Raw genomic sequence first — 23,567 nt, forward strand, 5'->3', positions numbered from 1 at the left:
TAGAAACACTGGCACATATGAAGTTGTGGAGAAGACCTATTCAGGATTGACAGCAAAAAATAGACACGTTTGAGGATGGAGATTCCAATCTGAAGGAGTAATATGGAACGGACTTACAAAAGGGAATGTTTAAAGGGGAATCCAGACAGCCATGATATGAGGAAGGGGATCATTAGCAATACATCTAATTCAGAGGAACATAGGATTAAGAAAGAATGTTCGATACAGCCCAAATTTCACCATCATGAACACAGCTGTTGAATAATTTGAGAATGACTACCCATTGGAATACATTGAATCCATGGAGGTCATGAAATATCAATGCACAAATGAAAACCGAGAATGACTACCCACTGGAAACCTCAGGCCATTGATCATCAGTCATATAAATGCAAAGAAAGAGAAAGTTAAGTTGGACATGTATATACTTACAAAAATAGCAGGACCAAAGATACTGTACCTAAAAAGAGAAAAGGAAATTAAAACCAGAATATTCAATGGAATAGAGGCAACATCAACTTTAACCCGTACCAAAAGGTTAAGTGAACAGAAGTTTCTGGATTTAATTACCCCCTCAGATACGAATCCCCTTCAAGAAGACGGCCAAACACCTCCAGTGGAAATGCCTCCGGAATGACCAGGCCATGGATAAGATGCAACGCAATTTCATTAGGATTTGGATAAGAAATATTTGAAACAAAAAAATACAAAGATGCTGGACTCAAGGAGAAGCTAATAAAATTAACGTACTATGCACATCTATATTTCCAACCTAAAAGGACATGCACAACACGCCAAGCAATTCGCATGCCATATAGCTTGATCAATCGGAGGATAGCCAATAAACATTAAAATACAACACTTTCTAACAATGTCACTCGTGAGTAGCTTTTAAGCAATAGAATATACTGACAAATATTTTGATTCCACAGCGTACCTACCCCATTATTAGCAACAGCAAGATTAAGACCTATCCAGTGATCTCAAATAGATCACACAAACAACTTCATTAATTTCCAATCAAGTGACTAATCTACTGGTGCTTGTGTAGAATCTTAAATAAATTATTTCTCATTCCAGCATGGTCAAATTAATTTCCCGAAAACAAACCAAGGTACCTTCTCCTGAGTGCCTTTAAAGCACCTAAGGACTGGAGGGTTGCCTCACAATGCCTCCTGAATGAAAAATTAAATTAGCATCTCCAGAATCCAAGTAAATAAACAAATGCAAGGACAAATGAACTGGCATCAACAGCAGCAAGGGAGGACCACAATTTATCAAATAATAAAACATAGCAACTAAGAATGAGAAAGGTAAACGGAAGTTGCAGAGGCTAATGCTACAAAAGAATAGAGTAAAACATAATACAAGAGCCAATGTTCAGCAAAAGATCAGAAAAGCATGTGCTAAATCAAATTTTCCATTATAAAAGATAATTGCAAAAATAATGTCCAAAGTACATATACACCTATATTGAAAAAACTAATATACTAAATTACACAATGGCCATACAAGAAAAGGGGGGGAACTGCCATCGGCAAGTTGTCTTACAATAGAAACAGTACATTCCACTGAAAGATTCCACTGAAAGAACCGCCAGTAAAGTGTACTCCTGATCAGACATCACCCTTATCACTTCAACGGGCCAACTAGTGTTGCTGACACCCCTCGGAGGAGGCATAGAAGATAAATAATATCAAATGATTAGAATCACTATGAATTGGGTCATTATGTACAAAAATCAGCAAACATCATTTCGGAGTCAAAATCAGCAACATTGTTCACTTGCCAGTGATGAATGGATGGCTTAATGCTTGTGAGACTGTCAACCTCTTCTCCGGATCCAGGACAAAAACCTTGTCCAGAAGATCTTTGAAATTAGCTAACATCTTCGGATCCTCTCCAGGAGAGCCAGCAATGATAGTTCCAATGTCTTTGGGCTTCATGTTGAGAATCAACCGCTTTATAGCCTAGCCAATCAATTTGGATCCACTATCAACAAACTCAAAAATGCATATCCACCCTACTTAACAAAAATGGCATGGTTGACTTGGAAATAGAATTTTTAAATCTCAAAAAAAAAAAAAAAAAAGGTCCAGCTCACCTTTCTCGTCACTGGATCCTCTTCTGTAGCAAGAAAATTCAAGTCCTGGTCAAAATGCTGATCAATAAATGCTCCCTGCAAGTTATACCCAAAAAAAAAAATTCATCAGACAAACCACATGTTCATTACAACATATAGATCATATACACGGATGACATTTGAAAGTCAAAACAGGAGATTAAAAAAAGCGAAAAGATAAAGAATCAATTGCTAACAAAAACATATAGGGGGTGCTTGGTAACCCCTCCTTTCATGCAAGTGAAGGCAAAAATCATCTCACATACTTACCTCATACACTATAAAATTACTTTTAAAAAGCTAATCCAAACACCTAACAGATTCACATTACGTAAGATTATTTGAAGTTTCAAAGAGTGACGCTAGGCAGGAGAGATCATACTAAATTTTTTAAATAATAAAATTTCCATAAAAAATAGATTAGTGAACACTATTGTCAGAAAACTGCAATCTAAGTGAAGTGGAGTGAATTTTAGAGAAAAAAATTTCCAAACTATAGACGTCCTTAAGAGATCATTTGCAGTGGTCCTCCTTCTTTAGGAATCAGTTATTACAATTCTTAACTTCTAGGAATAAGCAAACCCACGACTTACAGATTAGCGAACCCATAAATCCAAGGGATCATTAACTTATTTTAATTATAATCAGAAATTTCTTTTTTTTATAAAAAAAACAGTTTAGTTTCATAGTATAGCTTCTCTTCGCTCTGTAAATACCGGTGTATTGTGATAAGGTGATAAGTACATAATAACAGCCTGTTAGAATTACGTTCATTAAAGTGCAGGTGCAGTCAGAATTAATCCAGCGCAAATCCACCAATATGAAGGGGTCTGAAAACTAAATGCCACACCCCATCACTCTTTTTATCCAAAACCATGTTATAGCAAACCCAATCCGCCCACTACCAACAGACTCCAGATCAATCACAAGGATGAACATAAATCACAAAGAAACATAGCCTTAATACATAATAATCATGTATTAACTAAACTGCTGCAGTGATCACTCCATCACCACTGATCATCTAACAACTACAAAATAGAAAACTAAATCATTCATTTTCATCCCTTCCCCTGCCAATCCATTGTCTTATGAATCATTTTATTCCATCCTCCAAAAAAATTCAAACAACAATCATATCTTGAACAAGATTTCTTGTTTAGGGCTGCTTCTAAGAGAGAGATTCACATAAGACCAACAAACCAGCTGCAAACAATTCATGATAAGCATACAAACATTTACCTTACGAAGCATCTTCTTCGGAAAAGCACCCTTCAATTCCATGTGAAGCCGTAGCATGTCATTGTTAGTACCACCTGGGAAAAGAACTTTTCCAGTATAAAGTTCGTACAAACAACATCCAACAGACCAAATATCTAACGGATGATCATATGACAAGCCAAGTACTGCACAAAAACATACCAAAATTCAGCAATCGGAAACTATAAGAATTTCATCATTAAAATAAGATACTATAGGAAGGAACTTACTTATTTCAGGGGCACGATAAAAGCGACTCACAAGGTATGGTGTGACTTCATTCTTTCCAGCAAACATAGCATTACCAAAGTCACAAAGCTTCAAAACATTTTTTGCTTCATTCACCTAATCAAAAAGGAAAATGTTAATTGTTATATACCAAAAAAAAAAAAAATGAAAGGATTTTTGAAGAAAAATTGATTCGTCAATCCCTATAGCTTCACCTAATTTTTAAACAGACCCCTATAGCTTTTTTTCTTTTATTGGGTCCTTAAAATTTATTCAATTGTACGCATTAGTTTCCATGCTAGGGCATCTGCAGATGCCGACTAAACAACATATAAATTGTCACAAAATACAAAATGAGAAGTTTTTTAAAAATAAAATGGTGGGGACTAAAATTTCTTTATTATCAACATAAAAATAAAAATAAGTATGCTCATAACTGTCTCCTTGCATCTATATAATCTATAATTTGGTTGATTATGATTTTATTTAAATCCATGGGACAAAGTTAATTCAAATGTATACTAAGTGAGAGTCACATTACCAGCTACTAACATCCTCTTACAAAATGACAAATTACAAGTATAGGGACCAATACCTATAATTGAGCGAACTACAAGGACCCAATAAAAAAAGGGGAAAAACTACAAAAACTAAACTAAAAATGAGGTGAAATTATAACGACTTGCATACTAATTTTCCCTTTTCAAAAACAAGCCAAACACAAAAAGATATTTTAGACATACCAACATATTGTCTGGCTTTATATCACAATGGAGAACACCACAGTTCCGAAGATGCTTCAATGCAATAAAGAGTTGTTTCGCGTACGCTCTCACAGCTGTTAGCCTAAGGCCAATATTGCGACCAAACTTCTTTAAAACCTCACGCAGATTCATATGAAGAGATTCAAAAACTAAACAAAGGTGATTCCTGTACTTAAAACTTGAAAGGAAACGAACACAATGACGCTTATCATCTGGATCTGAACCTACTAATTTCTTTAGTATGACCAACTCATCCATACCAGCCTTGTACCTGTACCAGAATAGACATATATACCAATGAGCAATAGAGCACTAAGTTATATGCAAAATATTTTATGAAGATACAAGGGGACCATTATAACTCACATGGTGTCATTATTACGAATAATTTTTATAGCTACTTCTTCTGGCTCACCATTACCAGCTTTTAGATTCTTTGCACGAACAACTGTTGAAAAGACACCTTTACCATGAGCTGCTGTGACTTCATATCGACCATCAAGTATTTCACCAAAACGATAGCCTGCAGAATCACATAGAAATATTGGCGCACAACACCACAATCAGAAGAACAGAGATGCCCAAGGCCAGAATTAATTAAAAACTATTAAAAAAAAAGGGGCCAACTTTTCCAGTAGTTTCAAGTAACTTTCCACCATGTTGACAAAATATATCTGAACAAATCACTAAAAATTCATCAATAGAGAATTAATTAAAAAAAACTAATAAGTTACTATAAAACTGTGTTCCGTTATAACATTCTTAGGTATTATATCAACTTTAAATGTGAATCCTAATTGTAATGCAAAATAAGCTGAAATCAACATAAAATAAAAAGTCTATAATAAGCCGCAAATATTCATAAAGGACAATGTGATCCTTATCTCAAACACAAGAGACAGGCCAACAACTTCTAGGATTTCTAATACTTTAACGAGACATTCCACATCACATTGACAAAGCACACCTGAAGAGATCTAGAAATTGATAAACAAAATTAGTTACTGTGATAGTAAGAAGTTTCATTACAGCATTCTTGAGTCTTCTAGTAATTCTAAATTCTGAATCCTAGCTTATAATGCAAAATTTATCTTGTTTTGGTTTTAATAAACGATACCATAACAAATGCATAAACACCTTGCCAGGGTGCACAGCCAGCACAAGGCCACAAAAACCAATTAACACTAGAGTCAACAATTAGATTATAATTAATACAGCTAGATACAATTATATGCGATACTCACTGTAATACCCCTCTGCATCATCCCAATTGTCATGCAATCCACCCCTGTCAACACGCAATCCATCCCCTTTGCCCTGCAAAATAAGACAAATTCTTAGATAGGATGAGAAGAGGAGAGGGGATCAGACATAGGTACCATTCATATATTACTCTGTCTTTATATGTTTATAAAATTCCTAGGTTCTATCTTAGTTTTCATCAGGAACTATAAAAATGAAATCCATAAAATTCTCGCAAAAAAATTTTACTAAACACATTCAACCACAAAATCCAGTGGTTACTTCAGATTTTATCTGCACTATATTACCACCCCACGGAGAAAATCACCTATCACACTATTAAACCACAAAATCCAGTGGTTACTTAAGATCTTATCTGCACTATATTACCACCCACGGTGAAAATCACCTATCACACTAAGTATGAATTAATATGTTAATATTAAGCTGAGCTTGAAAAAATGTCAGAAGATAAGCAACAGGCATCTAAAAATTAAATGTTCAATAAGTATAAAAACTAAGATTTCCCCAAATCACAACTCCTTAATCAGTCACTAAAATATCACGCTCTCATACACTATGGAACTTCAAGTACCCATACACCATCCATAACATTCTACTTTAAGAAGCATCAGCCAATGACTTAAAAAACTCATAATACCACTCCATGCAAGAATTGTTACTTATAAAGCAATATATCAACCCAGGGACCTACTAGCTTGAGTGGACAAAAACAATGGCTGTCATTATACAAACACATTAAGTTGACCAAACACTTACTGATTTGCGAACTCCTGTTGGTGTCTCACCAAATATGTCATCACAAAACTGGTCATCGGATCTTTCACTCTGTAAATGTTATAAATTAGCTTCAAAGCAAAATAGCTAAAAAGGGTTTGACCATGAACCCACTATAGTTATGATATTTTCCCCATCATATACAATAAGAAATGAACAAACCTTTGGTGAACCCTCTCCCAAGCCCCCAGCAACACCAGGGATCTTTTCGGATGCATCATTTCCATTTTCTCGGGGTGATTTACCAACAGCAAAAGATGGTTCCGTTTCAAAAACATCAGCACCATCGTTCTTAGCATCAGGAGCTTCAGAAACAGTAGCCGGAACATTCACAGGATCCTTATCTAACCATAGTTCAAAAGCGTGTTTTAGTATAAAAAGTAACCCACTGTGGCACACACATAATGACAGTAAGCAAATACAGGGGAAGAGCAAACAACAAAAATGCCACACACATATCATCCAACTCCTGAGACTTATTTATGTATCAGAATCCATAGAGTGTTGCACATTCTTAGGCCATGTCAACAGAACATCACTAACTGGGTGTTTGGGACCTCTTAAAATGATCATGTTTAGGCTATACAAGACAAAACTCCCCTTGTATATTGCATACAGCAAAAAAGTGCTTTTTTCCAACTAATCCAAACAGACTTTAAGGGTAATAGAGAAAATTTAAGGAAATAAAAGCCAAAAAAACCTTTTTTTTATTTTCAGAAGTTTGTTCTTCTTGTTGATGCTGCTTGGTTGCTGCTTTTTATATTTCTCTAAGATTGCTTCCCTCCTCCTTCTACTCTCCTCCTTAATTCTATTGAGGTCTTCCTCTTCTTGTTCTGCAAATGGCAACGTAACCGTCTCATCCAGGTCATCTTGTTCATCCTCACCCCTGGTCAACATAAATCAATGAAGTGAGGTATTATTAAAATAATGGTAAAAACAATAAAATAAAAGAGCTTATTTTGTATAGACACTTCTGATGAAAATATAAATACCTGTCCACAGGTTTATCAACTGTCACAGACTCAGAATTTCTTTTTTTCTCCCTATGGCTTTCTGCTTCTTCATGTCTCAAATGCTTACGGCGCATATCTCCGTCCCGGCTCTCATTACCATGCTCATAACCCAGATTTTTATCTTTATCAAGAACATTTCTATCCTTACGCCTCTCCCTCTCCCTAATCTTATCTCTTTCTCGATGTTTATCATCCCTTTCACTCTCACGAACTCTATCTCTCTCCCCAACCCTTCCTCTGTCCCTACTCCTCTCTCGTCCCCTATCACTTCTATGCCGCTCAGCCACAATCTCCCAGCTCCTCTCTCTATCTCGCTCCTTTCTCTTCGTCTATCCCTGTCCACCTCTCTTCCCCAGCTCCTATCTTTTTTCCACATCCCTTCTATCCTTCTCATGACTCCTTTCACGTTCTTTTCCCCTCCTATGCACACGATCATCCTCCCTATTCCGGCTCCTTTCCCGTTCCTTTTCTCTTCTTAGGTCCCTATCCCCATCCCTGTCCTTGCTCCTATCTCTATCTCGGGCCTCCCGACTGTAATAGCTGGAACTGTGCTCCCTTCTATCACCTGCCACCAAATCCCTACTCACATGTCCACGCTCCCTGCCATATTCCCCAATTCTTTCCTCGTCATTCCTCCTCCTGGAATGAGCATATTCTTCTATTACACTATGAGTATGACCACTTGATCTGGATCGACTCCTACACCTATAATTAGGTGAGCTTTCCCTGGCCCTATATTTGCTACCTCCACTTTCAGGGGAGGAGTTCTTCCTATGAATCCTTAATTTGCCTCCATTAACCTCCAGATCTTCGTTGTCATAGTCACCTTTCAGCTTTTCATTTCCTTTAAAACATCCAAGCTCCCCATGCGGCCATTTATCCTCTTTGGAAGATTTACGATCCAAATACCCATTGCCCAAACCATCCGAAATAGCTCTAGCATGCTTAGCATCTACGGACTCCGCACTTGAATGAGTAGGAGAACCATCAACTTCATTTCTACTGTGACCAGTGTGTCCCTGATGGCGAGTATCATCTTCTCCATCCAATCGTGGACTAATAAATCTACCATTGTTGATATCCTCACTATTAGTTTCTAAACCTTTAGCAGTAGTCACTACTTTCTCTTTAGAGGGAATGGCGTCCTTCCCATGCAACATCTCTTCGGTGGAAGGTACCTGCTCAGCACAAGAGGTAATTATGTGCATATGTCAATGGTCCTCACACTTAACTAGTTAAGTTAAAGCAGAATGAGCGTAACATTCATATCGGTCAACAAATAAAATTAAAAAGATTAAAAAAAAAAGGACTCGTAACCAGCTCTTACAAATTAACCGTAAGCCATCAGTCTTCACTGAAACGCCTAGAGAGACCTCTTTTGCAATTCATTCATGTTCGTGTAGTGCAAGCGGGTTCTACATATCTATGAGACACTGACATGGTATTCTACCAAACTCTCATGGATCAATAATTCATTATACATTTTGAAATACAAATTCCAAGCCCTGTTTGGTTACCAAGAAGAAGTGGATTCATTGAAATGCCAACAATCACCAAAGAAAATAATATTGAATTTTTTGAACAATAACAAAACCGAACAAGAAAACAAGTTCTTCTAATTTATAGTATCGGAGTCTCCACTTCCTCAGCAACCAAACAGATGCGGAAAGTAGCAAAGATAAAGAAAACGATAAATTCAATCATAACCTACCGGATTTGAATTATCGGATCGAATACCTCGACCTCCCGTGGCCATGATTTCACCAGACTCAGCATCGGACTCCGTATGCTTTTTTCCAATCTCACCATCTCGGCCACCGGGACCCTCCTCTTCAAGAATCTCCCCCTCCTCCACATCATCATCAGGCCTGTCAGACTCAGGACCAAGAGTTGGAGAAGGAACCTTATTAACAGTTTCGGCATCGAGTTCATGCTCCTCTTCGTGTTTCCTGCTACCGTGGCGGTGCCGATGATGGCGGTGGCCATGGTGGCGGTGCTTGTGACGTTTAGAGGATCGCTCGACTTCTTCGGGAGAAGATGAGCGCCGGTGCTTGTGACGGGAGCCATGTGCATCGGAGGCCATGGACGGATGCGGTTATGATTAGGGTTAGGGTTTTGGTCGTGTTCCTCAAACCACCAAGGCCGAACTGGAGGTCAGTGAAAAACTGAAGAATACGCGCGGATGGCCACTATTGGATCAGATATTATTGAGGGAACTGTTCCGCCTCGCTAGTGGAAATCGGCAGTATTTTGGAATTTATTCCTCTCAAGCAAAATACTTTTCATCCAGTGATCATCCCAAAAAAATTATTTACCTCACGTAATCTACGAATGTATATTCTTTTATAAAATATTAAAATCTACTTAAATTCTTTATTTTGGAAGAAATATCACCAAACTGAGAAAAGAAAAACGCTGGCAGAAAGAACTGAGAAAAGAAGAAAATATTAAAGAAAAAATAGATTTAGGTACTTTCTTCTTTTATCTAAGTTGGTTTTTTTCCAAAATTTTTAAAGGGAAAATGACATTGAGGTCCCATGCAACACAAAATACTATAAAAAGGTCCCAGGAAATTTGGTAATGATTCTGAAGTCCCAAAGGGACTTGAGTGCAATTTGGTGAATTGCAAAATGACGCCTCTGCCCCTGGTGAAATGCCCTATTTTTTCAGTCTGAAAATCAACACTCTGTACGCAGGAAGCAAGAGAGAAAAAACCCAAACTTCATTCTGCTTCTTCCCCCATTCCCATATGAAAATCTCATCCACTCTATTAATGTCAATCATTGGCAAAAAATCGCTTGTGTTTTTGGTTTGGTGTGTGTTTGGTCATTCAAGTTGGGGTTTTATTATAGGTGGGTAGGGTGATTATGGGTGTTCTGTTTCTGGGTATATTGTGGGTGGATTGAAGGTGGGTTTGCTCTGTCTGGGCATGGTTTAGGGGGAACTGATGAGAAAGATGAAGGTTGGTGTGATTAGAAACCCTTACTGCGAAATAGGAAAATATGTTGTCAATAGGGCCGCGACAGTTGTCAATATAGCTCCTTGACTTGTCAATAATAACAGCATTGTACAGATTTACATTAACTGATTTTTTAAATTTTTTACACAAAGGCCATGACCTTCTGTACCCTTGACTCATTGGTAGAGGTCACAAAAAGAGGAAGAAGAGGCAACAAAGAAGGGTGAGTAGTTACATGAGGCAAAAACAAAAAAAAAAAGCCACTTTGATCCTAGACAAATGATGGCAAAAGAATTTTTTCGTAAATAGAAGTGACATAAATTTTTTTGGTAGATGTCACAACACACACAAATAATTAGTTTAATACTGGATACATGCAACTATATGTTTTTTTTAATGGGGTTATAAAATCGGTGTAATTACATGTATATGAAGTTGTAAATGAAAGTTAACTGTGTATTACATTCTGATGCATAGTTAGTTGTCATTATCCGCACTCTTTATTGTCAATATATGCTTCGTCACTTGTCACTCACTGCACCATCAGTTGTCAATTAATGTGCTGATATAAATTAAAAAAATATGATTTTCGTTACATAATGTTATACAACGTCATACAATATCACTAATTCCTCAAAACTAATCCATTTTTTATAATGTGATATAGAATAGTTATTAAAAGTCAATTATCACTGATATGAAGTCATAAAATCACTTGTCATGAACAACAAATTCACTTGTTAATGGTTTTGCTCTGTGCTGATGTTAGTTTAGTAGCAAAGGAAGAAAAAGATGAAGGTTAGTGTGGGTAGAAACTCTTAGCACGAAATGGGATATTGTGTTGTCAATCAGGCCGTGATAGTTGTCAATGTGTGCCACGACAGTTGTCAACGTAGCTCCTTAACTTGTCAATGACAGTTGCATGATTCTTGATGCAGGTTTAAATTACTGATGGCGAGTACATCTGAAAAGCATCTATTTTGCTTTGTTCACATAGAGAGAAAGTTTATAAATGATAGAGAAGATGATATGAGATATGTGGGAGGTAGTGTAAGAACAACAATATAAAGGAGGGCACAAGTTATGAAGAATTGAAGGAAATTATATCATCAATTGCTAGAAAAGAAAGTGACTCATTTCTTTTGAAATTCTCAGTTGTGTATAGCTCAACAGCATCCGGCGTAGAAATTAACAACCTGAGTTATCCAAAATAACAAGTAATATAACAGAAGTTAATAACAAGTGATATAACAATTTTATAACAAATGAATGTGTGAATATTAATAATTAATGTTCAAAATTTTTACAACTGAAGGTGTCATTTATTTATAATGTTAAGTGATATTTGCATTAAAATATAATTATTAAGAAGAAGGTGTTACTCAGATTTATGTTCAATTGATAAGAGACAGTGCCTACATTAACAAGTCACAGTACTCTATTGGCAAGTTACAGTGCCACCATTGACAAGTTATAGTGCCACCATTGACAACTGATAATCCGCTGCGGCGTCTGACCATATCTGTCGCGGCACCCCATCTGTCCCAAGGAGTTGCCATTCTGTGTAAGGCACCAGGGCACCTAATCATATCCGCCGCAGTGCCCAAACCTTTCGAGAAGTTATTCGGTGAACAACAAGTCACAGTGCTACCATTGACAAGTCAGTGTGCTACCATTGATAAGTCATAGTGCCACCATTGATAAATCATAGTGCTTCCATTGACAAGTCATAGTGCCATCATTAACACTTCATTAATAATAATTATATATGACAATATAATCAAAATATAATATGACAGAGTAATTAAAAATATCATATGATACTAAAACAGGTTATGTAACTTGAATTCATATTGTTGACAACTTACATCAGCAAATTAATTGACAAGTTACAATGCTCCATTGACAAGTTATAATAGGTCTAATAACAATGTAGGGTGCGAATAATGACAATTGAAATGACAGCAGAATCTAACATGCCAAGTTACACTGAAACCATTAACAAGTGAATATGTTGTTTATGACAAGTGATTTTATGATTTCATATCAGTGATGATTGACTTTTAATAGCTATTCTATATCATATTATAAAAAATATATTAGTTTTGAGGAATTAGTGATATTGTATGACGTTGTATAACATTATGTAATAAAAATCATATTTTTTTTAAAATTTATATCAGTACATTAATTGACAACTGATGGTGCAGTGAGTGACAAGTGACGAAGCATGTATTGACAATGAAGGGTGCGGATAATGACAACAACTATGCATCAGAATGTAATACACAGCTAACTTTCATTTACAACTTCATATACATGTAATTACACCGATTTTATAACCCCATTAAAAAAACATATAGTTGCATGTATCCAGTATTAAACTAATTATTTGTGTGTGTTGTGACATCTACCAAAAAATTATGTCACTTCTATTTACGAAAAAATTCTTTTGCCATCATTTGTCTAGGATCAAAGTGGCTTTTTTTTTCTTTTGTCTCATGTAACTACTCACCCTTCTTTGTTGCCTCTTCTTCCTCTTTTTGTGACCTCTACCAATGAGTCAAGGGTACAGAAGGTCATGGCTTTGTGTAAAAAATTTAAAAAATCAGTTAATGTAAATCTGTACAATGCTGTTACTATTGACAAGTCAAGGAGCTATATTGACAACTGTCGCGGCCCTATTGACAACATATTTTCCTATTTCGCAGTAAGGGTTTCTAATCACACCAACCTTCATCTTTCTCATCAGTTCCCCCTGAACCATGCCCAGACAGAGCAAGCCCACCTTCAATCCACCCACAATATACCCAGAAACAGAACACCCATAATCACCCTACCCACCTATAATAAAACCCCAACTTGAATGACCAAACACACACCAAACCAAAAACACAAGCGATTTTTGCCAATGATTGACATTAATAGAGTGGATGAGATTTTCATATGGGAATGGGGGAAGAAGCAGAATGGAGTTTGGGTTTTTTCTCTCTTGCTTCCTGCGTATAGAGTTCTAATTTTCAGACTGAAAAACAGGACAGGTTTGAGTTAATTTAGATGCATTTTACCAGGGGCAGAGGTGTCTTTTTACAATTCACTAAATTGCACTAAAGTCCCTTTGGGACTTCAGAATCATTACCAAATTTCCTGGGACCTTTTTGTAGTATTTTGTGTTGCATGGGACCTCAATGTCATTTTCCCATTTTTAAATTGCCAAATGAAAATAGTTATACTATCGTAATCTTTTTTTTTTAGCTGAATAGTCTATATTATTAAACCTTCAAAAACAAGTACAAAAAACTGATAGGCAAGATGCCTAAATAAACACAGAACCGACAGAAAATAAAAAAGGCAACTAAATGGCAACAAAACTGAAAGAAGAGGAAAAAAGAAAACAACACAACAATCTAAAAGCAATTAACCAATTCCAGACCTTCCCTCCTCCTCATCCAATCTGTACATTAAATCCAGTCTGTACACAGAGCCAACTTTGCGGTACCACTCTTCTCAAATGATCACCAGTCTTGTTCCCTTTCCTTGCAACTAAAGACAAAACCCCATTTTGCCTATCCTTTAGCAAAGAGAGACACTTGTGCAGAATATCCTCACAGCCCCAACACATCTTTTCATTTCCTTTTTCTGTAGCTTGTCAAATAACATTTCACAGTCAGTCTCCACCACTACTTTCCCATTGCTAAACTCATCAAAGCAATTTAAGGCCTCAAGCAAAGCCATGCTTTCTGCCATGAACGCAGAATCTGCTACTACCTCCTTCCCAAAACCACCAATAAAACTACCTTCATCATTCCTTGCAACCATTACCATAGAAGCCCTTCCTCTCTTTTTACTAAAAGCGGTATCAATATTCAATTTAATACTACTTCCGGTTCTTAATATAAGATCCTGTTTGAATTTTATTTTGATCTTAAATATAAGACTTTAATCCACTTTATCTCTTATGTTTATATTTTTTTTTTCAAAGTAGTCCTTCTAACAATGATAGTTCTAGTCAATACACTTAATTAGCAAGGATATTTTAGGAAAGACAACACCTATTTAGAACAAATAACTAACTCAACTTACTTCCTTAATCTCCTCAAATTAGTCAACTAGCTTTTATAATTAGGATCAGAGGTAGTAGTATTCTTCTCAGGCATAACTCAGCTCAGCTTCCTTACCACAACCCCATCTGATACACATCTCTTATTTCTCTTAGCATCAGCCTCCCAGAAGTCACGTACCAGCCTCATTGTTCTCCCCACACATAGACAAAGTTCTAGGGATTTGTAAAAATGTATATTGTATTCAGCTCACTGATTGTGTACAGGAGACAGCAATAAATAGAGGGTCAGTGAAACCCTAGAATAGGGATAAACTTTACACGTGTACAATTACAATACAGATGCACAGATTAATATTAATATGTTATGGGCTTGGGCTTAGACTTATTATTGGGCCTCTTGTGTATATGTCCAATTCTCCTAACATCCCCCCTCAAACTTGGGCTCGGTGACCGAATGAGGCCAAGTTTGTCTCGAAAAGTCCAGAACTTGGAATGAGTCAAAGCCTTTGTGAAAATATCAGCAACTTGTTCGGATGAGGGTACATATCTGACTGATAGCTGGCGAGCAAGTACTCTATCCCTGACGAAATGGACATCAAGCTCGATATGTTTAGATCTGGCATGGTAGACTGGGTTTCAGGCCAAGGCGGCAGCACTGAGATTATCACACCACGCAACCGGAGAACATTTGAGTCGGGCTCCTAGCTCTCCAACCAATGACTGGATCCAAGCAAGCTCTGCAGCAAGGTTTGCTAGAGCACGGTATTCTGACTCGGAGCTAGAACGAGAGACGACATTCTGCTTCTTAGCAGACCAAGAAATCAGTGAATCGCCGAGAAAGACACAGTACCCCCCCATCGATCGGCGGTCGTCGGGACAGACAGCCCAATCAGCGTCGGAGAAGCCCTGAAGGATGAGGTGAGTACTCGGTTTAATGTGTAAAGCAAGATCTGGTGTTCCTTTTAGATATCGAAAAACTCGTTTTAAAGCTTGCCAGTGGACATCGGAGGGACAAGTTAGGAACTGACTAAGTTTATTTACGGCAAACAGAATGTCTGGTCTCGTGTTGGTCAAATATTGTAGAGCTCCGATGGCTTGTCTGTATCTTGTTGGGTTAGGTAGAGCCATGCCATCATCTTTGGAGAAATACCGGTTTGTCACCATAGGAGTAGGAACCGGAGATGATCTATCCATTCCGAACCTTGTTAGGAGATTAAGGATGTATTTTTCCTGCTTAAGGTATAGCCCTGTTTCATCGCGATAGGCTTCTATTCCAAGGAAGTGATGTAGTTGACCGAGATCCTTGAGAGCAAAGCAAGAATTCAGTTGCTTGATGAACTCACTCAACATTTTTGAGGAATTGCCAGTGATAATTATGTCATCTACATAGATTAGAACAAAGAGAACAAACTCTTTATGTCTTATGAAGAATAATGAAGTATCAGATTTAGAGTGGACAAAACCCCAGCTTAACAGAGTGACTCTCAATTTTTCAAACCAAGCTCTAGGAGCCTGTTTAAGTCCATATAGAGCTTTCTTTAACAAGCACACGTGATCAGGATAAATCTTGGACACAAAACCTTCAGGCTGTTTCATAAGCACAAAATCCTGTAGATCACCATTTAGGAATGCATTATTAATATCTAGCTGCCTTATGTGCCATCCAAAAATGACCGCAAGTGAGAGAATGAATCTAAGTGTGGAGGTCTTTAGAACAGGGCTAAAGGTTTCATCAAAATCAATTCCAGGGCGCTGTTGAAACCCCTTTGCTACAAGTCTAGCCTTGGGTTTATGGATCTGACCATCGGCACTAGTTTTGAGCTTGAACACCCATTTGCAGTCAATTAATTTTCTGCTGCCATTGAAAGGAACAAGTACCCAGGTTTGGTTTCTAATGAGAGCATTATACTCATCAAGCATGGCCTTTCTCCAAAGGTGTGATTTCAATGCCTCTGTAGCATTACTAGGTTCTATTTCAGACTTAAGATCAGTTGTAACAGCACCAATGTAGGGAATTTTCGGTTTATGAATACCTGCTTTGCTTCTTGTGATCATATGATGCTGAATTGGTGTAGTAGAACGTTGTTCTGACTGTGGTTCTGCTTCTTGAACAACATCATTTGGGTTGACACTCTCACTGTCCTGTAAAGTTTCATTAGATGATGGCAGAGTGGTGTTGTTTTGCTGATGGGGTACTGTTTGTGCAGCTTGAAGAAAAGAGTCACTGCTAGCACTAGGAGCTGGAGAGTCTTCAGAACAAGTTGGTTCACTTGGACAGGAAGAAGGCAATGCCGAAAGAAAAGGTTTAAAGAAAACCTCTGGTTGAACAATCTCTTCAGGTATGTTTCTTTTGTTAATGAATCCTGCAGCAAAGGGAAAGTCATTTTCATTAAATACCACATGTCTAGATATGTAGATTCTTCCAGTAGGGCTTAAACATTTATAACCCTTATGTGCATTGCTGTAGCCAATAAAGACACACTTCACCGTTCGAAACTGTAGCTTATGGTCATTATAGGGCCGTAGACAGGGATAACATGCAGAACCAAAAATCCTTAGAGCCTCATAATCAGGATATTTACCATACAGTCTTAGAAATGGTGAGGCTCCTCCAATTACGGCAGTAGGCAGTCTATTAATAAGTTCAGTAGCTGTATGAAAAGCTTCCCACCAGTAAAAAAGAGGCATTTTAGCTTGAGCCAGCAGAGTGAGTCCAATTTCTACAATATGTCTATGTTTTCTTTCAGCTCTCCCATTTTGAGGAGAGGTATGAGGACATGAATGACGAAAATGAATCCCAGAATCACTTAGCAACTTACTGAAACTCCTGTATTCACCACCCCAGTCACTCTGAACTGTTTTAATACTGCATTCAACTGTTTTTCAGCAAGCTTTTTGAACTGAATAAACATTGACAGTGCTTCATCTTTAGTTTTGAGTGGAAAAATCCAAGAATACCTGCTATAGTCATCCAGAAATAATATGTAGTATCTATAACCATTCATAGAGCCAAGTGGAGACGGGCCCCATAGGTCTGTATGTATCAGCTCTAGTGGTTTAGATGCTCGTGACAGGGAGACTTTAAAGGGTAGTGAGTGCATTTTACCAAACTTGCAAGATTCACAGAACAGAAGCTCATTTTCATTACTAGAAATAGTCTTCAAATTACAATCACCAATAATTTGATTCAATATTTTTGAGCTTGGATGCCCAAGTCTACAATGCCAGAAATTTTTACTAAAAATTCTATTCCTACGTACTGGGTCACCAGTTTCTTCAGCAACAAAAACTATATTAGTATTGCCATCTGTTTTCTGTTCATGCACTCGAAACATGCCACTTCTATTTGGAGTTCCTTCCAGCATTGTTTTCCCTGTTTGCTGATCCTTCACAAAGACACCATTAGCATTAAAAACCACATCAGCATGATTGTCACAGGCTACTTTGTAAACACTTAGCAGATTCTTCTTAATGTTAGGAGCATATAGAATTCTTTTAAGTTTAATTTTCTGATCAGGCACATTCTGTATGATGGAATCACCAATTTTCTTTACCCCTAGTTTAAAACCATCACCTACAATCACATTAATCTTACCACTCGTTTCAGTCACTTTGTCAAGCTTGTTTGGATCATTTGTCACATGGCTTGTGGCACCACTGTCTAGATACCAAGCATCATCATTCACAGTCTCAGGTGTAGCCCAGTAAGCGCTGTCAAATTCAGAATAGTCATTGTTTCTGGAACCATCATTCTGTCTCCTATTACCTGAACCAGGACGAAAGGATTTATCATATCTATAGAAACAGTCTTCAACAACATGACCCAGCCTGCGACACAGTTGACATCTAGGTTTTTCATGGTTGTTGCTATCGTTACCAAAGAAACCACGTCCTCCTCTGTAGTTTCTTCCTCTACCACGGCGGCCTCTATTGTTTCTACCTCCACGCCAGTTGTTACGATAGTTGGACCCACTGTCTGTTTGAGTGAAATTGACATAATTGTTGTTTAGTGACAGGTTTGCTATCTGGTTGAGCTGTTCCAGTCGACTCTCAAAGGTGAGCAGAGAGCCTTGGAGCTCAATCCAAGTAATTTCATCAGCTTGATTTGACAGTTGGACCACCACAGCATTATAATCTGCATCAAGGCCAGCAAGTGCCTGAATAATAAGATCAGGTATGGAGATAGGACTCCCTGCAAGTTTCAGTTGATCAGCAATGCTTTTCAGTTTGGTCAAATATTCTGCCATTTTCATGTTCCCTTTTCTGGTGCGTTGCAGTTCAGACCTCAGCATAAGCAGACGCGACTTCATCTGCGCTCCAGCAAGCAGCTTTGCAGCATTCTAGAGACCGGTAGAGGTGGATACACCAGTCATTTCAGAGGAAATATCCAGGGTCATAGTATTCAAGAGCCAGCCGAACAGCAACTGGTCAGCAGACTCCCAATCTTCGAAAGCTGGGTTCAGCTTAGAAACATTATTTTCTGTGATAAATTGTGGCGGACACGGCTTGGTGCCATTAATGAAGCCCTCAAGCTTGTAGCCTTTGATGATTGGCAAAACATGCGTAAGCCAGACTGAGTAATTTGTTCTGTCCAACTTGACAGAACACCCTTGAGAGAGAGGGCTGGATTTTTCGGTGAGCCTAGCAAGGAAAGAAGCAGAAAGACCAGAGCTGGACCCACTGTTGTTGGTTTCTGGCGTGGTGAGTTGGGAACCACATGAAGCTTCATTCAATGAATCAGACATGGCGGCGAGCCTGCTTGCTCTGATACCAAGACAAAGTTCTAGGGATTTGTAAAAATGTATATTGTATTCAGCTCACTGATTGTGTACAGGAGACAGCAATAAATAGAGGGTCAGTGAAACCCTAGAATAGGGATAAACTTTACACGTGTACAATTACAATACAGATGCACAGATTAATATTAATATGTTATGGGCTTGGGCTTAGACTTATTATTGGGCCTCTTGTGTATATGTCCAATTCTCCTAACACACATTCATAAGCATCCATCTCCTTCCTTTCAGACACACACTGGCACCTAGACTTCCATATTTCCCAACAAATTGTGGCAAAAAGAGCTAAGCCATAGGTATCTGGTCTCTCCTTGCAGTCCAACCAATCTACTAACCATTTATCCACCCTACACATTCCTCTCTCCTCAAGCCTCAAAGTCAATGGACGGCCAAAGCAAACCTGTTTTGCCCAAGGACAAAAAAATAGCAAATGTTCAAATGTCACAACATGGTGAATTTGAGCATTTTCTTTTGAAAAGTGCTTCTCTACTTGCCAAAGTCTCACTTACAGCTCTCCACATAAAATGAGCAACTTTAAGAGGTACTTTCAAATTCCACACCTCTTTCGAACATTCCTTTGGAGCCTAATAAGAACTATCAGGCCCCTCAGCACCCTTGTCACTCACCTAATACTGATTTTAAGAATACGAATACTTACAACTTATATATAATACTTTTTGAGGAATTAATATATCAATAAAACATTTATTTTTATTTTTTATCATTTTATTAAGTAATCAAATTTTGTTTTATTATAGGAAAGAGGAAGATAATGCACACTTTTTTTAATATTAGATATTTTTTATGATTTTTAAAATAAATAAGAATAATATGTCAACAAATATTTTTTCTCTCCCCTTCCTTCCAAAAAATGGCTAGAGGAAGTTCACCTCTACCTCCTTCGGTTAAAAAAAAAAAAAAAAACAACCAAACATTACCTCACATATTTCGAGAGTGGGGAAGTCAATGTACGAAATTTTAGAGTTCTGAGGCTGAGTTCATTTTTCAGTTTTTTTCCTCAATTTCCTTAATTTATTTTGATTTTTTTTAATCATAATTGGTGATTATACCACAGTGTGATATATGATTCTTTCAATTATGTGTTTCCAGAGATGCGGCTAAATAATTTTTAAGAACAATCATCCAAACAATTGTCAGAGAATCATCTAAACATGTTTTTTTCCTCAAAACTTGTTTTAAAAAACAGTTTCATAAAATTGTTTTGAAGACAAAAAAAAAACAGAAAACATAACCAAATAAGCCCCTAATTTATTTCCTTTTTTTATATTTTTTATTTATGAATATTTTTTATTTTATTTTTTCAGTTATATCTATTGCTCATGCGTATGTTCCTATTAGTTATCGTTAAATCAATTTTTTGGATAATTTTGATGAATTGAGAGCTAAGAAAAATTTAAATCCAAAAGAGTAGATATAAATATTGAGGTTAAAAATAGTTCTAAAATATTTGTGGTGACTCTACGCTCTAACTTCACAATTTAGTTAATCATTTCTAGCAACAACAGCAAGCTGCATAACTCAGATGGTGTCAAAGTTGTTGTCGGAGAGTCTTCAAATGAAGTTCTTCGATGCATCGCAGTTTGATTTCAATTATGAGTAAAGTCGGCTATGGTTTCCTCCGCTCAGACGAAGCATGTACTTGGCCTTGCCGGCTGGCAACATTATTGTATGAAAATGGGCTAATCCACCTTTGATGGATTAGATCAAACCCATTAATTTTGAGACTCTAGTGCAAATAACAGGACATTCGGATTGGGAATTGTCATTTTCTTTTTTTTTTTGTTTAAACTGAAAATTGGAGGGAATGGTTAACATGAGTGGGGTATATGAAGGTAGTTTTTTTTCTTATTGCAATAAGAAAAACTGCGGCACATATTCCTCTCCTCCCTCTCTCAGTTGGCCTCCTCCCTTCAGTAACTATCTCTCCCTGTATGCATTTATTGTGAGACAACAGATCTGAGTTTACCAAAGTAACCAGACCTCTGCGTGGCTATCTGAATTTGATCTACTCTTCAAGTATGCCCGAAACCCTTTAATTATTTATTCTGGCAAACAGCTCTTCAAAATACTAGAGTGTTTGGAAGAAGAAACACCTTGTTAGTCTATCTAAGATCTTAGTCAGAAGTTACACTTGATGCTAAAATTTGCTACTCATGCTTCTTACAATGCAAATCTAAATCTAAAATATTTCAATAACTAAGATCAATTCTCCACACAAAATGGAGCGAAGGTCTGCTTCAAATAGTTTAGTGCAATCCTAAGGATAGTGGGGGAAAAAAACTAATCTTCTAATTGACATTGACCCAAAAAAAAAAAACAAGAAGAAGAAAAAATAAGTGAACTTTTTCTGCGATGGAGTTAGATTTGATAGAAGCAGTCAACCAGGCCACTGATAATTAGGTTTTGCTTTTGAAATGGCAATTTTGTGCGGTTTAGGAATAAGAATGTCGTTTCAGGTTGCTCCAAAGCAATGAAGATTTTCTTGTTTTTGTCAATATGGAATCCGAATCTGATTCTGCTTGGACAATAGCAAGAGGAAGTTGTTGATTTACAGGTCTTATTCATGATCCTTCACTTCATTTTAAAGCTTAATATAAGGAATCCTGCATTCCTTCATATACATGGCTTGAATTGCCCAACTCAACTTTGAAAAGCATCCTTATTTTCAAAACTTGGCATATACTCCCTTTAGTTTTTAATATGAGAATTAGATCACTCATTTATAAAAATTAATAAAATTAGTTAAATTATTTACTAATTTCTTTAAATTACCTTCTTTAATAATTTGCATTAACATCATCTCATAATGAAAATTTGTTTAATATGTACAGTTAACAGAAATAGCAGACAAAGTGAATTTAAATTTTAAATTAGAATAAAGTAAGTATCTAAATAGTCCAGGATCAGAAGGAATACTATGTTTGGATCAATAGGGCTTGTTTTGCCGTCATTTTTTGGTGGAAATTTTTTTTTTAAATCCATTTTTTTGGGTCTAGGTCTCATTGTTTTTTGGCCAATAGATAAGCCTTGTTGATAAGTAATATACTCCTCATGTTCTTAATATAGAACCTAATTGTTAAGTTAATTTTAGTCATAAATATAAGATTTATTTCTCATATTTATCAATTTTTTCTAAATTACCCTGTGATACTCCCTCAACCATAAGCAAATAAGCAAGAGAGGGAGGATATTAAGAAAGATGATTATACTCCTCCGGTCCTTAATATAAGACCCATTTAACTAATTTGATTAGATTAAGAAAGTTAGGTAAGTTAGTTAATTATAAGAAAAATAACACATTTTTCCTAAAACACCATAATCATCTTTCTTAATACCTCATCTTCCTCTTCTACTTGACTATGGTTGAGGGGTATCCATAGGGGTAATTTAGAGAAAATTGATAAATATGAGAAATGGGTCTTATATTTAGGACCAAAACCAACTTAAAAATTGGGTCCTATATTAAGGACCGGAGGAGTAGTATTTTAGGAAGAGCATGTTATATTTCTTATAATTAATTAACTTATCTAACTTTCTTAATCTAATCAAATTAGTTGAATAATTTTATATTAGAGATCAGAGGAGTAACATTTAATTAGAACTTCACTTCTCATGGCTCATCCATGTGTAGCTAGAAGGCATTAATGAAGGACAACTCAGGGATTGTTCCCCCTCAAAAAAAGCCAAATATCACGTTTTAGCTTGTGGCAGCAGCATGGTAAATATATCTTTAGAACCTCTTGGCTAAAATTAAAATATAACTTTTTTTTTTAATAGTCTCCTGGACAGGTCATTTAACGCAGCCAACTCAATATTTAATCCCATCTAGATGTAAGAATCTTCCCAAAAAAAAAAAAAAAGAAAAAGATTAACCTCTGCAGCTTAGTAGCTCCAAATTAATAAAGCCGCGAGACTTGATTAGGATCTCTAACGTCAAAAGATTCTGAAACTAATGTTCCACATCAAAAAATTGTAAGACATAAAAAAGATTAAGAAAACCGAGAATATGAAAGATTCCTCAATCATTAGAACACTTGGGTCCATTCACTTAGTAGACCTCATAATTCTAATCCCACCACTAGAGAGCGTGATTGTGGGAGGGTAGGGAATCACAACGATGTGATGGATAAAAAACTAAAGAAATGCCTTTTTTTTCTTCCCCTTGTGTGATTTGCCACTGTTCACTTTAATTTTTCTGCCAGAAAAAAAAATATGTAAAAGGCCTTAAAAGTTGAAAAAAAAAAATTACATGAAAAAGAGAGATTTTACATTTTTCTTCAAGCACTTATTCTATACAAGGC

General features: G+C 36.7%; 1 protein-coding gene across 1 annotated transcript; it reads right to left on the reverse strand.

The window, feature by feature from the left end:
• Window positions 1-1,680: 1,680 nt before the first annotated feature.
• On the reverse strand, window positions 1,681-9,619 carry LOC114739247 (serine/threonine-protein kinase prpf4B). The gene is made up of 13 exons (XM_028927293.1): window positions 9,139-9,619; window positions 7,790-8,605; window positions 7,407-7,756; window positions 7,115-7,300; window positions 6,577-6,802; window positions 6,397-6,465; window positions 5,619-5,691; window positions 4,741-4,897; window positions 4,354-4,645; window positions 3,613-3,727; window positions 3,365-3,528; window positions 2,105-2,179; window positions 1,681-1,970 (listed from the first exon to the last, which is right to left on the reverse strand). Exons 1-13 carry the CDS (start codon window positions 9,508-9,510, stop codon window positions 1,782-1,784), a joined length of 3,084 nt encoding a protein of 1,027 aa, XP_028783126.1. The 5' UTR covers window positions 9,511-9,619; the 3' UTR covers window positions 1,681-1,781.
• Window positions 9,620-23,567: the final 13,948 nt, after the last annotated feature.

The sequence above is a fragment of the Neltuma alba genome, unplaced genomic scaffold (assembly GCF_004799145.2).
Source record: "Neltuma alba isolate B1F8T4 unplaced genomic scaffold, ASM479914v2 tig00013822_pilon, whole genome shotgun sequence".
Taxonomy (NCBI): Eukaryota; Viridiplantae; Streptophyta; class Magnoliopsida; order Fabales; family Fabaceae; genus Neltuma; species Neltuma alba.